The sequence below is a fragment of the Dacryopinax primogenitus genome (assembly GCF_000292625.1).
Source record: "Dacryopinax primogenitus strain DJM-731 SS1 chromosome Unknown DACRYscaffold_1, whole genome shotgun sequence".
Taxonomy (NCBI): Eukaryota; Fungi; Basidiomycota; class Dacrymycetes; order Dacrymycetales; family Dacrymycetaceae; genus Dacryopinax; species Dacryopinax primogenitus.
Genome location: NW_024467198.1, coordinates 1 through 15,807, shown reverse-complemented (window position 1 = coordinate 15,807; position 15,807 = coordinate 1). Strand labels below are relative to the sequence as shown.

At 53.8% G+C, this 15,807-nt stretch overlaps 6 protein-coding genes across 6 annotated transcripts; 4 read left to right on the top strand and 2 right to left on the bottom strand.

The window, feature by feature from the left end:
* Nucleotides 1–27: 27 nt before the first annotated feature.
* Nucleotides 28–586, bottom strand: DACRYDRAFT_102888 (uncharacterized protein; the record flags this gene model as incomplete). Its single annotated transcript, XM_040767680.1, has 3 exons — nucleotides 28–271; nucleotides 316–431; nucleotides 518–586. 3 exons carry the CDS (start codon nucleotides 584–586, stop codon nucleotides 28–30), a joined length of 429 nt encoding a protein of 142 aa, XP_040632827.1.
* Nucleotides 587–3,830: 3,244 nt separating this feature from the next.
* DACRYDRAFT_92162 (uncharacterized protein) lies at nucleotides 3,831–5,436 on the top strand. The gene has a single exon (XM_040777046.1). It carries the CDS (start codon nucleotides 3,837–3,839, stop codon nucleotides 5,400–5,402), a length of 1,566 nt encoding a protein of 521 aa, XP_040632826.1. The 5' UTR covers nucleotides 3,831–3,836; the 3' UTR covers nucleotides 5,403–5,436.
* Nucleotides 5,437–5,589: 153 nt separating this feature from the next.
* DACRYDRAFT_60431 (uncharacterized protein) lies at nucleotides 5,590–7,798 on the bottom strand. Its single transcript, XM_040775635.1, has 6 exons — nucleotides 7,601–7,798; nucleotides 7,487–7,555; nucleotides 7,372–7,437; nucleotides 7,033–7,327; nucleotides 6,302–6,985; nucleotides 5,590–6,255 (listed from the first exon to the last, which is right to left on the bottom strand). The coding sequence occupies exons 1-6, from the start codon at nucleotides 7,730–7,732 to the stop codon at nucleotides 5,603–5,605; spliced, it is 1,899 nt and encodes a 632-aa protein (XP_040632825.1). The 5' UTR covers nucleotides 7,733–7,798; the 3' UTR covers nucleotides 5,590–5,602.
* Nucleotides 7,799–9,044: 1,246 nt separating this feature from the next.
* On the top strand, nucleotides 9,045–10,245 carry DACRYDRAFT_112758 (uncharacterized protein; the record flags this gene model as incomplete). The annotated part of the gene is made up of 3 exons (XM_040769503.1): nucleotides 9,045–9,403; nucleotides 9,455–10,128; nucleotides 10,178–10,245. The coding sequence occupies 3 exons, from the start codon at nucleotides 9,045–9,047 to the stop codon at nucleotides 10,243–10,245; spliced, it is 1,101 nt and encodes a 366-aa protein (XP_040632824.1).
* Nucleotides 10,246–11,051: 806 nt separating this feature from the next.
* Nucleotides 11,052–13,396, top strand: DACRYDRAFT_19297 (uncharacterized protein). Its single transcript, XM_040771443.1, has 4 exons — nucleotides 11,052–11,382; nucleotides 11,431–12,075; nucleotides 12,128–12,874; nucleotides 12,927–13,396. The coding sequence occupies exons 1-4, from the start codon at nucleotides 11,065–11,067 to the stop codon at nucleotides 13,329–13,331; spliced, it is 2,115 nt and encodes a 704-aa protein (XP_040632823.1). The 5' UTR covers nucleotides 11,052–11,064; the 3' UTR covers nucleotides 13,332–13,396.
* Nucleotides 13,397–14,731: 1,335 nt separating this feature from the next.
* Nucleotides 14,732–15,568, top strand: DACRYDRAFT_112756 (uncharacterized protein; the record flags this gene model as incomplete). The annotated part of the gene is made up of 3 exons (XM_040769502.1): nucleotides 14,732–14,920; nucleotides 14,972–15,197; nucleotides 15,249–15,568. 3 exons carry the CDS (start codon nucleotides 14,732–14,734, stop codon nucleotides 15,566–15,568), a joined length of 735 nt encoding a protein of 244 aa, XP_040632822.1.
* Between the last annotated feature and the right edge of the window lie 239 nt (nucleotides 15,569–15,807).

Sequence of the window (15,807 nt, the reverse complement as noted above, 5' to 3'; positions counted from 1 at the left end):
TGCTGCAGTTCCGGATTCTGTTGCTTATTAGATACGTCTCCCGCGCACGGAAGGGGAACACACCTTGCTTGCTAAGCTGTCCTTCTCCGTTTGCATTGCCGCTCTGACCTCCTCGGCCGCTTGCTCCTGCTCGAGCGCTTCGAGGAACTCGCGTTCCTCCTTCTCGAGCTTCTTCTCTACCGCGTCCTTCTTCCCTCCATGCTTGATCTTGACCCACAGCCTACGTCCAGCGCTATTCTGCAGTTTAGCAAAATCCTTGTGTTCTCGGTTCCTACGGAGCGGTCAGCTCTATTCGCGGTCGAACTAGAAGCGCACGTCTTCTTATGCAAAACGATGATCTGCTGGCTGCTGGCGTCGATCCTCTCAGTCAAGCTCTTGATAGCCGCTTCGTTATCCCTCAACGCAGCAGGGGCATATTCGAGCGTAGCGAGCTCATCCAGGATACCTTAGTGTTGTTATGCTCTGCTTAGTCTCGGGACCAAATTGCGGGAGCTGGTAAGGTGCCTCACGTGCTTACAATGCACTGTTGCCAATTAGGTCTGCTTCCGTACAGGGGATCTAAAAAAGCAAGGTCTGAGTCGAGCATGCTCTCTTTCCTGTCTTCTCTCCCCCGTCTTCTCTGCTTCAAATGTTTTCGGTACCGCCTATCTCATTGCTGGGCAGGGCTGCGCTGTAACAGTCTTGCTTTGCAACATTCTTGGAGAGTGGGGTTTGAGATCGTACGTTCACAATGCCCTTGGCCTTTCCAGTACTTTTGGGATGAGTTTTCTTCTTCGGTTATCCCTGGCTTAATCACATATGTCGAGATAATTTGCAATTCTGCTTCGCTGACACTATACCCTCCCTGCGTCTCCCTTGCTCTTGATTCACTGACTCCAATTACAGGTCCGTCACATGCCGCGTGCTGTCCATCCTACATGGCAGCGTGCAGAACATAACCCATCAAGACGGCGCGCAAGTTGCTAACTGCAATGTTTTGACGGCAGACTGCCCAGTACGCAATGCTCAAGAACCTGTTCGTTCCATCTGCGCATCTGGCATTTGCGTCGTCCAGTTAGTTTAGCTTCCACATGCAATGTTATATCTTTACCATCTAGAACCGTCAACCAGTAAAAATAAAACCCTAACAACGCATGCCTCCGCAAATAGGTTCCGACGAATGTGACATTCAACATTCAAACAAATCCCTCATCGCTTCTTACCACCATAACCCCCATTGTTGTTTACTTTGTACTATTTCTCCGTATCTCCGGGGAAAGTAACTTGTGATATATTGGACTGGACTGCAATACCCTTCTAGACAGGAGCTGGCTAAGAATATACCAACAAGGCACCGCCCCTGTATTAACTGCGGCCTTCGGGAACCCTTTCCTTTGCCTCGTGTTCACCAAACTGTAGCCAACTGGCAGTAATTTTCAGGTATGTCATTACTGAATTCCCGCCTTCTCGGTCGCATCGCCATGCGTCACCTACTTATATGCTGCAGAACACCCGCTGTTAGGCATGGTGAGGACTCAAAGTGATCCCGACATGGACCTTGGCAGGCCGCCCTCGCCGTTCTCGTGCGTCCTCCCTCAGTGTGACTACTTCTCATTGTCGCTGATTAATTATGAGGAGAATTGATCTAGCGAGGGAAGAAATGGAATATCAACGGGCTAGTCAGCTGGCAGAGCGCTTAGATGGACGCTCGCTCCCAGATGTCCCTCAGCGCTCTATCAGGACTCAACACAGTAATGCACGGAGAACGAGACGCAGAGAGCCCACACACCCCATGCGAGATATGGAGCATGCGGTGGAACAGTGGCAGCGAGAAGCGTCAGAATTGCGTCAGTTACTGGACGACAGCGCCGAGCAGCTTCTGTCCGAGAAGCAGCGGAGCGAGGAGCTGGAGAGTAGGCTGAGAGGGGCGGATGCCAAGTTCATCGCTCACGATATCGCGAGGCAGAGGGCAGAGATGGAAGCTGCCAAGCTGCAAGAAGAGACGAGAAGGTACAAGTTGCAGCTCGAGGTTGCGATGGGGGAGATCCAGACCGCCCAGCAGAACATCGACAACGCGGACGGGGAACGGGATCGAGCGGAAGAGGCGGCGGCGAGGGCAAGGGACAGGGAGAGGCAGCTCATCCAAACTATTGCCCTGCGTGATGCGAGAGAAGCTGGGTTGAGGGAAGGCCGGAACCAGGGAATACGAGAAGGAATGCGAGAGGGATTGACAAGAGGCAGAGCGGAAGGGAGAACGGATGAGCACGGTCGCGCTCTCAGAGCCTTTGACGACTTCCTCGAACGCAACTGGCCTGATGGGATACCAGACGATGTGGAGAGCCCGACTCTACGTTTCGGACGGCGAGAGCGATACGAAGACCTGGAGAGTCCCACCGGACGTTACGCGTGTCGCCCAACTGAACGACCCATGGACAGCATCGAGGCTCGTTTTGACCAAGCTGGGGAGTCATCGTATGCCCCTCGTGTTCACTCTCCCGCGGGTCTACCTCGCAATATACCGCCTCCACGACCGATTCCCGTCAATATCGACCAACACCAATATGTGCCTACTCAAGACTATGTCTCCCGCAGCAGAAGAGGATCCATTGGCCGACAGCCATCACCTGCGATCCGGTTACCTCCTGCACCAGCCGTACCTGACGTCGCTCCTTTTGTCGCTTCAGCCCCGTACAACCCGATTACGACACCAATGAACCTCGCTCAGCCAATGGTCGTTTCCCCCGCACACTCGCGTCCCCACACCCCTGTTGCCGACATTCCTGACGGTTACGTACCCGTTGTCGGGGCAAACGGGTCTATCTCTCTACCCCCGCCTCACGAAGTCCAACCTACTCGTGGAGTTCTCCCGCAGACGCAAGACGAAGCGGACCTCATGGGCGAAGTGTCGTTCAACAACATATCCCGACAGCCGAGCAGGGTTAGCATGCGCAGCGGGCCTGGCATGACACCCGCGAGGAATATCATCTCCCCTGCACCTCACCGAGTGCTTGACCCGGCCAACATATTTGAAGAGCAAGCGGCAGCTGCCGCAGCAGGTGTTGATCAAGGTCAAGGGGTTTACTCTCTGAATCAGATTCGTAGCGTCGATACTGGTGTTACGGGTGGCACGTCGGGAACGTACTACGCACCTCCCAGGAGCGTCAACGGCTCAGGGTACCAGACACCAGGTTCCGAGTTCGGTCGTGGTAGTGCACGCGGCGCACCAACTGGCCGACTGTCTCGTATCTCTGAGCGCCGTTCTGAGCATGGCGAAGTCTCTCCCAATTCAGTACGATATGCTGCTGCCCAAGAATTGCCGACGAGTCGGGCTCCAAGTGCATATGGCTCTCGTCCCGAAGGATCGGTGTACGGTGGCAGTACGATTGATAGAGAACGCCTTCGTTACGCCCTGCGCAATAGCGACCCGGAGGTGGCAGAGGAGATGATGAGTCACAACAGGCCGGGCCCTGGCTCAGGGGTGAGTTTGGCCTTGTCTTGAAGCGACGTATCACTAACAAAGTTGTCCTTTTCGGTATCCAGAGCAGCGTGCGTAGCGGCTACTCGCATATCCGACGACCAAGTCAGATTATTCCTCCGGCCCCGCTGGACCCAGAACATTATCCCGGAAGAATGTCGTCTCGAGCTAGCATTAGAAGTGTAAATAACCCGTTGGTGGGCAATGGCCCGCCCACCGTGGAGCCTTGGAGGGGTCATAGGAGGAGGACGACAAGTATGGGCAGCGCCGCGCCGACGATCATGGTGCAACCTCCTGTGCGTGCTGTTGTCATCACAGACTGGTTTCGATATTAACTTTTCTCTGACAGTCTGACCCCAATTCTCCAATGCGAAGGCGTAGTATGATATCGCCAGACATTCCGGACATCCCGAATACTGCACCCGCGAGCCCGGCTTCTGACCGCACCGTGCGCCCAGGCAGTGCCATGTCTCGCCGCTCTGGCTTTGAGCAACCGGTACAGCGCGCACCATCAGCGTACGGCGGAGAATACGGCGTCGCCGCTCGAGCTCCAAGTAGAGCGGCAAGTGTCAGAGATGCTGTATATGCCCAACCAGTTTACGATCGAGCTCCAAGTCGCGCAGGGAGCATTGCCGCCAGTGCAAGAAGCGCTGCCTATGCCGCGCCGGACCCGGTTTATGAGCCGCCTCAACCACTTTATGAGCGCTCTGCGAGCCGAGCAGCCAGCGTTCGTGCCCCCAGCGTTCGAGAGGCTGCCTATGTGTCGCCGACCGCTGTAGACATCTCGTCCATGGTAGCATATAACCGTCCAGCAAGTCGCGCGGGGACGAGCCGTGGAGTGGAAGCCCAGGACTTCGCACGACCGGCCAGCCGAGCAACAAGCATTGCCCCTGGTCGTGATTATGGTGACAATGCCTACCGGGCTCCCAGCCGAGCTGGCATTGTTGCTCCCCCAGTGCAAGATGGGACATATGGGGCGCCGTTTAGAGCACCTAGTCGTGCTGGCAGCGTCGCGCCTTCTGGCCGGAACGAGTTCGGCGGTGGGTATGCTGACGCGACCGCCGTACCCCTGCCGGTATCAGTTGCGCCGTCCATTGCGCCGCTTCCGCCAGACACTGGCTATGGGTCCACATCCGCAGCTGCAGGCTATCCATTCCCACCTTCAGATAACCGTACGGAGTATGCCCGAACACCGGGTCGTCCATATGACAATCTGCCTAACCCATATTCGCCGACTCGTGATATGCCGGTGCGACCGCCTTCTCGTGCTGTCTCGGTCGCTGCCAGCATGGTTGCAAGCCCGACTCCCCCCACACGGCCTATGGCGCCTCTTTATGGCTCTGGTCTTCCACCACCTGGTAGACCTGTCAGCAGGGCACAGAGCGTGCGCGCTCCCGGCACGAATAGGAGCTATTATTCACCGCTGCCCGAAAGTGCCTGGGGTAGCTCCGTCGACTCAACAACACAAGCACGGCCGCTCAGTAGGGCTCAGAGTATGCGGCCGCCAGGATCGAGCAGAAGCAATTATCCCCCGCTGCCTGAATCGGTAGGCGGGACAAACTGGGGCAGCCCTACGGAAACTGTCCAGGGGCGTCACGCTAACGGTGAATCGAGTTTTGGGGCATTTGTCCCTCCTGGAATGGCTGCTAGGAGTCCCTATTATGACGCGGCGCCCGAGGATAACGAGTTCGGTGGTGTACATCGCAGCCGATCAAAGATGTCCATGAGATCACAACGTTCGGCTTTCCGGGACCCTAATCCTGCTAGCAACGAAGTTGACATGGCCTTCCTTGCCAACGGTCGTCACGAATCCGTCCTTGCTGATCAAGTGCATTCCCGGCCTGTATCGAGGGCATCCAGTCTGAGATCGGCGATGAAGAAAACCCCTCACTTCGGAGCGAGGAATATCGAAATTGAGAATGAAGTTGATCCGGATAGTTATCGCTGAGTTGGGCAGACCGTAAGCAAGTCTGCTGTATATGTGCAAATATCCCGATAATCTACGCGATGTAACGATTCACGGTTGATACCATGTTCTGTTTTATTTTCCCTGCGATTTTAACTATGGATAGTAAACTAGTGTATTGTTGTGTGACGAATTTCCATGCTGCGCAGAATTGGTGCTAGAGACACGCTAAAACATCATCTTTATGTTGCAGGTTGAACTACAGGGGCTTGTCTCGTAATACAAAAGAAGGCGAGTCCCGCCCTTGCCTTATCTACTGCAAAAACAAGGTTCCGATCATCCTCTCCCGTCCACCAGTCTTCCTTTGGTATCTGTGCCAGCTCGCCCGTCTTCCTCCACTGCTGTTCCCAGTGCTGCTTGCGTGTGTTCAGCTGGACGATCGTACGGGGATCAGAATGACCCGTCATGAGGATGATCGCTGTCGACTTTGGCAAAGACCGATGCAACCTCGTCAATCGCTCATTGAGACCAGCATATGCCTTCTCAATCACCTCGCTTGGCGGCTCAGGCGGGTCATTAGATGGAGAACACGGATCCGCCGGTTTTGTGGGAAACAGAGCGGACTGCTTGGCCGTTGCCCACCCCTTGGCATGCGAAAGGTCCATAAATCTCGCAAAGACAAAATCGTGCTCCGGGATCACGTCAATTACGCCTTGTACGACATCGTCGTCCGTCGTGCACGCTACAGATGTCTTGGCCTTGGATCCGTGCCATTGGGCGGGATTGCCGTGATCCACGACCGCAGATGTTGATCCATTAGGCCGTTTCCCGCTCGGCCTTGCGAGCTTCTCAAAGATGGACTCGACATCTTGCTGGAACTCACCAAACGTCGGACCTGCAACTGATAAGTACTAAAATGGTCGGGACAAGGGGAGACTCACCCTTCTCCAGCTTGAGCTGAAACAGCTCTAACGTGGTCCTCGCGTCCTCGACCGGGTCGTGGCCCCCATTCTCCCCCTCCTTTCCGTCATTCTTCTGTATCTCTTTCGCCATCCATCGTTGGGCCAGCCACTTGAGACCAGGCTTGTACGGGCCCCCACGAGGATGATGGAACAACACAGAGGTATCAGCGCAACGCGGATGGCAGAGTTTGAGCGTCTTCAGGTCGTTGTCCAGCGAATGCCCCAGCAAGATGGTATCAGGATGTAGTATCGAGAGCAGGTGTTGCTGTACGTCCGATAGCGTGGTCGTCACCCCGGCGAGCTTCGCCTCCGTCACACCAGAGAATCGCGTCAGATAGTCCGTAATCGGATGAGCAGGCATGACCATCGTGTCGTATATCGTAGAATTCGTCGTGCTATCCAAGATGGACACGCGCGCCAGCTCCTGCCCAGCAGTCGTATCGCACATCTCGCAGTCGATCGCTAAGAGCATGTACTTCGGAGGTGTGTCCTTCGTTGGAGGTGTCTCGATCCAGCCTGGTTCTAAGGATGAAGGTTCGGTTGTGGGAGAGGGCGCGCTGCGTAGGTGGGGGCGGAGGTAGGTAGGGATCGGGTAGTCGTTTTCTTTCATTTGGGGATATGAGAGTACAAGGTCTGCTGCAGTAAGATTCGTATGCTGTTCTACTGTTCTCTCGTCAGCCGAAAACTCTCGACAAAGAAGGATGACTCACGTTCTTGCCGTTGCTTATGCCGTTTCCTCGCCTCCTCAGGTGTCAACGGACTCTGCATAAAGTGTGCAATAAACGAGTGCAACTTATACTGCTCTCCCGGTGCTCGGGTGGGACATGCATGGGAAAAGAGGCTATGGAGAATAGGGAGGCGCGACTCGGCGGAAGAGGGTGGGCGCAGACGGGGCAGCTCGAGGGGCATCGCTGGCTCCGAATGGATTGGCGCCGGGAGCCCGATGTCGGAAGCTTCGATACCGGGGATGAAGAGGGCTAGGACGTGGGTAATCGAGCGTGGGTTCTGGGAAACGTCAGTGACATTGGCGCCTGCTTCAAGCCGCGTACCTCGGCGATGATCCATTGTTGAGGGGGGATGTCACATAACAATGAGAGGGTGAACTCGCGTACGCTCTAATATCGCGTGTCAGTAGAGCAACGGTGATCAGACAACGTGGAGTACATCAATCGACACAGGGTCTCGCCGGGTCTTCAACCCTTGCACCATATACTTGAAGACTGCGGGGTTGGCCTAGTCACCGTAAGCGACAGTCGTCCTGGATGTTGTAGGACACACCTCTCTCCTCTTCTGTTGCTTCAACTGCTTCTTCACCTTTGGCCTTGTTACGACCGTCCAGTCTCCACTGTCCTTCGCAGACTCCCTAAGTGCCTGTGCCTCTGCCAAGCTGACCTTTACCGCAGCGAGCATCTGCTGTTCCCCCAGGGAGAGGGGAGGTGGCTCCGTATCAGGCACTTTCTGTTTCTTGAGCTGGGGGGATGTTGGGGAGCTCGAGGAGGGCGACGGGCGCTCTGCCCGTTTCATGCTGTGTGTGAGAGAGAGAGCCCCTAGCACTCGATGTTGGAACGATGCTAGGCCCTGAAAACGGATGGTCGATTTCAATGGAAGATTGCACCCGTCGATCCCTTATGAACAAACCTCGCCACTGAAGGAAGCACGTTGCTTTCTGGTGGGAGTCATCCAGCTTTATCTTGCATCAAGGGTATTCATACGAGAACTGTGCAACTGCGCTCTCACACGACACTGACATTCCTTCCAACTTTAGAGCGGTTGTTCCAATATCAATCATTAAGTAGCTGCCTGCGAGTGCATACCTCGGAATGCGCGGAACAAAGGTCACAACCGATGCTTCTGGCAAAGTGCACATGGCTAACCCTCCCCGCACAGGCTCCGAGAGTTCTAGACCGTAAACCCTGACCTTCTCCTGTTGGTCGTGCAGATTCTCGTCCTCGCTGGAAAATTATAAAACGGGAGGAAGGGGATACCGGGATAAGAGGAGGAGGATGCCAAGTCTTTTGGTGACCTATTTCTGTACATTCACCATATGGGTAATTCTTCGTGGAATAGTGACAACCGAGGATGTGGATGACGTCAGGGTCCCATTCTTCCCCAAAGTGGGGCTCTGGTCTTACTCACCCACTCAGAATGCTCATCAACGAAAGACACGAGTCTCTTAATCAACCCCACTTTCCTTTTTTCACGCTCAGACCCGCTCAATACAGCATATCGATCAGCATACCGGGTGTGACCGATGTGAGACAAGTCAGCCAGGCACCGGTCACCACCATTCCCCACTTCATCGGACAATCCAAAGTCACGTCTTTATTTTCTCTCCCTCTCCCTATCCTCTCTCTCTTCCACCCACTTGCTTTCATTTCTCTTCTTGCTCTCGTTCATGCAGCAGTACAAGAAGCCTTACTACAACGACTCGCTCCCTCCTTGGCGTTCGTCTTCTCCAAAGGGAATGAAATTGCCCTGCAGATCTCCCGCAATCCCCCTCATCGCTTGCATAACTTGCATCCTCGCTTTCTGGTACCTCCCCTCCTTCTGCTATCCACGGGTAGAACCCCCATCCACACCGGGGTGTGATCCTTTCCTCTCATATGGCCATCTCAGCGTCAACCCCAACGTACCAGAGGAGAACATCTGGAGACCATTCGGCTTCCTCAATCGAGGCCGAACTCCCAACTCCACCAACGGCGTATGCTCCCCACCCCCCCTCATGCGTGCCTTGCGCGAATCACTCAACATCCGTTCCCCTGGGATCCAACCTTATCCACCCCAGCTCACCGCTGACCTCCTCCCTTTTCTCCAGAACCGCACTGTGCTCCTCGTTGGTGATTCCGTCACACGCAACACTGTGCAGCAATTCTGCAAGCTTTTGGGAAAGGAATCCGTGCAGATCCACCGCGGGCACAAGTGGGACCTGTTCGACCAGATCCCCCAGGAGTGGATACCTGCCGAATGGGCTGAACGCGAGAAGTGGGAGGACTGGCGAAGGGATAACGAGAGTAAGAGCAGGCCGAGGCTATGTTATATCCCAGAATGGGACTTTGCGGTAGTCACCATATTCCAATGGGGGTACGCGCATATTCTTTTTGCAAACTCCGACTTCTTCTCACTGTTACCCAGGATGGACGAGACCGACTATTGGCGCACGAAGGATCAGTACAACCCCCCTGGATCGGTCGAACAGCGCATGCACGCCATCGCCCAACCCCTCCTCGAGCGGCTCGCCTTGCCCGAATCCGAAGGTGGACTCGCGCCGCATGCCCGGTCTCCAAGGCCAGACCTTATCGAACTCAGCAGCACCCTCTGGGACCTGGCAAAATGGGCACGTGATGACTTGGACGCCCATGAGATGACGATCACTGACCTCTCTGCTGACCGGCTTGAGTGGTGGCGTCAGCGCGTTGCTGCTTTTGTCCGTGAAGCGAAGAGCATCTGGCCGAACGTACCCCTCGTCTGGCGATCATCACACTGGCCTAGTGACGAGAATGCGAAAATCGACTGGTTTATGGGGTGGAGCTGGAATAACCCGGAGGTCCATAGGCCATTCTTCCATCACAACCGCCTCCTTCAACTTGATCATGCCGCTCGCAGCCTCTTCCTTCCCCAGTCCTGGCATTTGGGAAACCACAAGGCCTATAATGAGTGGACGAAGAACGCAGGAAAACTTGGTGTAGACGGTGTCAGCTACAGCAATTGGGGCAATCTTCTTTTGGGACAGCACGCGCACCAACAGGACCAGCTGCATCCTGGTCCGCTTCCTGCTGCCTACCTCTGGGGCGACATGATATTATACCGTAAGCAATTGTCACTCCCTTAACCCGTAAATTCTCACCGTTTCTGTAGAACTCCGCCAAGCAACCGGATTTCCAGCCATAGAATCTCGACTAACTCTCCCTCCTGCGGATAAATGAAAACAAAACCATCTGACCGACTCCCAGATAGTATATCTGCTCATTGCATTGCCCTCACAGAACTTTCGCATTCCCTGCATCATGTTACCCTAGACCGCTCACCAGAGCCAATGTGCTGTAGCCATAGTTTTCCGGACAATCCACTGCTCTTTATACGATCCCGTGGGGTTGGCCCTTCTCCCACGGTCATCACTTGGAGAACCACTTCCGTCGTGTGGCTTTTCCAGGGATCAAGGTGCTCACGGAATGAGGGGTCTTCCAATAACGTCATCATTCCAGTGAATGTCTCGAAACCTTGACGTTACCATCCACTTTTTTTCAGCAAGGTATCGTGCAAACCTCTTATCTCCCACCATGGCTAACAATACGGACATGGTGATGTCGATAAGAGGGCGCACGGAAGCATTCACGCGTGGGCTGAGGGTTGGCACGCCCTCGCCTCGAGGCTCAACGCAACCTCACACGCCATCATTCCGGTTTACAATTTCCCCAACGTAACGTATACACAACAGTCTCTCTCGGTATCCCATTCCTATTCTTTGCTTACACTCCACCAAGGGTCTTTCTCTCCCGTTCTGGGGAAATCACGACTCCTAAGCGAGCATTTAGCTAAACTCCGCTGCTGGTTGGACAGCGTCCATCATCTCTTTGTCGGCGAACAAAATGACGTCCACATCGCCTGCAGGACAGCCGCCCAGGGGTTCTGACAGGGGAATTCCCCCGGGTTCGAATGCTGCGCAACGGTCGAGTCAGTCCTTCGATGAATTATTTGGTTTGGGTGACACCGACAACCCCACCCATCAACCAACATCCACCATCATGAGCTCACACAATTCGTCATCTCCTCACTCTAATTATTCTTCAAGACCCAGACCGCCGTCGTGGGATGGACGTAACAACACTATGCGGGGGACGACTTTCAAAGACGATCCGATGGGGACGATCCGATTGCCTCGTGCAACGTCCCACTCGCAGCTCCTGTCCCTCCTCACCTCCTCGATGGAGGATGCCTCCAGCTTAGCTGGCTATCCTGCACCACCATATCCTGCCGTAGTCAAGTCCCAGGAGACAAGTCCGACCCGACGCGTCATCCCTCGAGTCCCTGCGCCGGTGTACAAAAGCGAGAGCGAACCAGAGGTAAGCAGATATTGTCCTTCGCCAAAATTTCAACCAAACCATTGCCAGGTATGGCCATTGACGCAAGAACTCGTGAGCGAGTTCAAAGAATTCGCAAAGAGGGATGCCGATGAAAAGAATCGAAGTATTACGTCGCAGAACGCTGCAGAGGACGGCATAGACCGGGGCCGGAAAAGGATGTCATTCGCTTTCCCCGGCGGTCCGAATCCTTATGTCACACAAGACTTCCCTCCTGCGAGAGGAGTCTCAATGCCTCCTTCCGCAAATGGCCCGCCCTCCTATTCCGCCCAAACCGGACCAGCGGTGCCCGATCGACCCTTACCCAATATCCCTTCCAACAGCACACAAATCCACCGACAGACTATGAAGAGTTCCAAAGCGGCTAATTACAACTACTTCCTCGGATTACGTACCGGCGATTCCGCCCCGGCTTATACCATACCTCTGCCGACCTCCAACCCTGTCTCACCGAGTTCCTCCGGCTCTACTCTTCAAAGCACAACAAATTCCGCAAGCACGGGCAGTGCATCTCCACCATTCGGGTTTGATAGACGATCGAAACCGAGTGCGGCACCGGGTGCCAGCACAGCTATTGTACTTAAAGAAACAAAAGAATCCACTCAGCTCGTGGATGACCGAGATGATGAAGACGACATCGACAAAGAAGGGAATGGGTGGCATGTTGTCACTCAGGTATGCAGTCATTATGTAGAGTCGTCGTTCAGTCATTGATGTACTTTTTTAGCTCCCGGAGGATTACAATTCACCTTTGGGATCTGCAGTTCTTATCAACACAGACACAGATGACCAAGACACTTCGATCGCCAACACGCCACGAGTTCAGTCAGGAACCCTGCCTGCTGAGGGATCTAGCTCGATCCAGCAATTGCTGATGGCGCTGCAGATCGGCTCACAGCGCCCCACACAGTCAGTAGCCGCACCTAAACCGACATACCCTTCCAAAGAATACGCCGCGACACATCCGTCTTTTGGACCATTTGAGAGGTACTCATCTCGTCAAGCATCTAATGGAGGAACCCCGTCAGCAGAGTCTCCCGGAGCGCGTCGACGCCCCAAGCAGCTATCCCCATCTTACATCCGCGGCATCCCAGCGGATCAAATCCCTCGCCCACCACCGTCTGCGGCATCCGTAGCATCCTCCGCATACCCTGGACCACTCAACCCATTCCTCCCATTTCAATACGCCTCATCATCAGCCTCCTCACCTTCCCATATACCACTTCCGCTTAATGAGTCCAGAGCACCCCGTATCATCAAATCAAATCGTAATGTTCAACGTCCGCCTTCGGAGTCTGGATATAGCACAGTTCCAGCAGAGACGGAGTCGGAAAGAGAAGACAACGAGGACGATGTCTGGCTCGATGAGCTATCCGACGCCGAGATGGAAAATGGCTACCATCATGAGTTTATCCCCGATGAAAAGAAAAGGCGACAAAAGTTCGAGCAGAAATGGCGTAATCTGGTCAGGCAGGTAAGCGGCTATAATCTGGTGCCACGACGTGAAACTGACGGTTCCCTTCCAGTTCCGTGAACTGGACAACATGACCGACTCAACCATGTTCCTCATGGCCAACAACCCAGATCAGCGTCATACCCACATGGTACTCAGCCGATCTGTGATGACAAGCGAGGAACACATGTTTTACGCGCAATCTGCTCAAGAATCGTTCGCCAAGGTCGCGGAGGCGTGTCGTCAGGAGCGGGAGGCGCAAAAGGCCCAGAAAGAGGCTGCCGATGCTGCCATGACCCACGAACAGCGGACGCAAGCCGCATTCGAACATCTCGCAAGTCTAGATGTGAATGCCATTAATGGAGAAGATAATTTAAAGCAAGCCCTGGATTTTGCAATCACAAGTCTGAAACAACTGCACCATATTTATGAAGAGAGGGAGCAACGGAGGCACGAGGAAGCGGAGCGTCAGAAGTAGGAGCAGTTAAGCATCCACGCTTTGCTGCAGTACTTGGGTGTCGCTGCACCCAACACTAACCTAGCCATCACACAATCGTAGTATAGCAGTTAGAAGGTTAGACAGCATATGGTCATGCAAATTTTCATGAATTCTGCTCACCTGGCGGTGCTTCGGGTGTGGATGACTCATGTTCATCATACCAGTGATGAAGTCTGCCCGCTACCCAGAGAGAATGTGCGGGATTGATTAAGAAGTAACCTGACAAATCGGCGCCCTAAATGGTTCAATAAAAGGTTCGCAGGAAGTTCCTTCGGCACTTATTAATGAATGAGACATCAACGACTCGTCTCCCTTGTCTCTAAGCTCTCGAATGTTGTGTGCTGAGTTTTGGAGCAGTGAGTGGTGGGTTTCGACCAAGGAACAGCGGACATAAGCCGCATTCGAACATCTCGCAAGTCTCGATGTGAACGCAATGGAGAAAATAATCTTAAACAAGCCCTGGACTACGGAGACATGAGTAAGCGGAACGTCAGGCGGTAGAAGAGTTAAGCATCGACCATGCTGCAGGGTTTCGCTGCACCCAACTCTAAATAGCACACAATCGCAGTATAGCTTAGAAGGTAGTAGGCAGCATATGGCCGTGCAATTTTTCCTGGATTTTTCTCACCTGGCGGTGGTACGGGCGCTGACAACTCAGGTTCATCGTACCAGGGATAAAGTCTTCCTTTATTTTACCGCAAAAAGTGCAGGTGTGGGATTCAGACGGAGGCGCTGGTGACTCGTTTCACCCCACGTTTGGTTGACAAGCGGAAGCATCGCTTACGGGATCATTGCTGACCCTTTCTTTCCCAAAACACACGACTCGCGTGCCACGCTCCTCCCTCTATTCGTGCGCGCTCAGCTTACTTCTTCACCACCACAGAATAAACAAAACTGTCAACATGTCATTGGCAAACATCGATCCACTCCCAATTCACCGTCCACCTTCACTTCAATTGGATTCAGCACGCAGAAGAGATAGCTCAACTTCACCGTCTTCACCATTTCCATTGTCATCGTCTGTATTCGAATCAGACTCGGAGTTCCGTTCACAGTCCAGCAGCGCTAGTATACTACTGGGCTCGCCTTCTCACTCTGGATTTCCTTCCTCTGGCTTGTTATCTCTCTCAAATTCACAGATAAGCGCCGTGTCAACTCCCATAAAGAAGCGTACTGCGTCTCAGCCCGCAAGTGTACTGGACACACCACCTCGGATGATACGCCACTCGCTGTCATCAACCTCGACCGTGTCTCTACCCACATCATCCCCATCCAAGTCTGCACCAATTCCATTGGACGAGCCCACCATTATCATACCCGACTTGCGATCAAGCACTTCTTCCATCCGTCTACAACTTGGCGACTTCATCACGTCATCCATGTCCCTCGAGCCCACTTCGCCTGTGCTAGTCATGAAGATTCGTGACTTTGCGTATGACGAAACCGACGAACGACATTACGGAAAGGGTCTTGAGGGACAAGGCCAGCCGAAGCCGAAGCCACCTCCGGAACGGAAGCCGTTTCAGACCAATTGGGGTTTTGGACAAGCCGTCGAGAATGATTCCGACGTAAGTTTGAGTTTTGTCTTATTTGGGATCTGTGACTCAGATACCCTACAGTTAGACCATAGCCCATATCCATCGTACGACGACGAGGATGAGGAAGACAGTTTCGAGCGCCCGTTTGTTCCCGGCTTGTACCGTTGTCTGTACGACTTCATCCCGGAAGGAACAGCAGAACTCCCAATGACTGCGGGCCACCTCTATCGGATCGTGTCGAGATGTGGACCGATCGGCTGGGTGATCATGGTGAATGCGGATGGGACGACTGGTATTGTTCCCGAGGGTGAGGAGAACAAGTTGTCCAACTGTCGGTCCGTCTGACACTAGGCTGCAGGATATCTTACTCTTGAACGAGGTGAAGAAGACCTTGAGGAAGAGTCTGTAGAGTTGGACCAGGACTTCAGTGTAGCAGAGGACGGAACAGACACTCCTACACCCTTGGAAACGCCAACACCGAGCTCATCTACGGAAAGCATGGATGATGATGCCCCACCCACTCCCCATGCACAAGACGACCTCTCTAAGACAATCACCCCACCATCACCTGAAAGCGGAAAGACAGAGTTACGCAAGCCAGCTTCAGACGATGACGATTGCACCAAGAGACCCTGTCTGATGTTATATCAACAGAAGAATCCGCACCACCACCACTAGCAACCGGATAAGAGAGAGAAAGGACAGCGAAAGCCAGTTAGCAGACCCTTGTATTACTGTGTTACTCTCGGTTACTCCTACTTTTGGGCTATCTCTATCATTATACCCGTTCGTACAATTTAGGGTTAGGGTTAGGGTTAGGGTTAGGGTTAGGGTTAGGGTTAGGGTTAGGGTTAGGGTTAGGGTTAGGGTTAGGGTTAGGGTTAGGGTTAGGGTTAGGGTTAGGGTTAGGGTTAGGG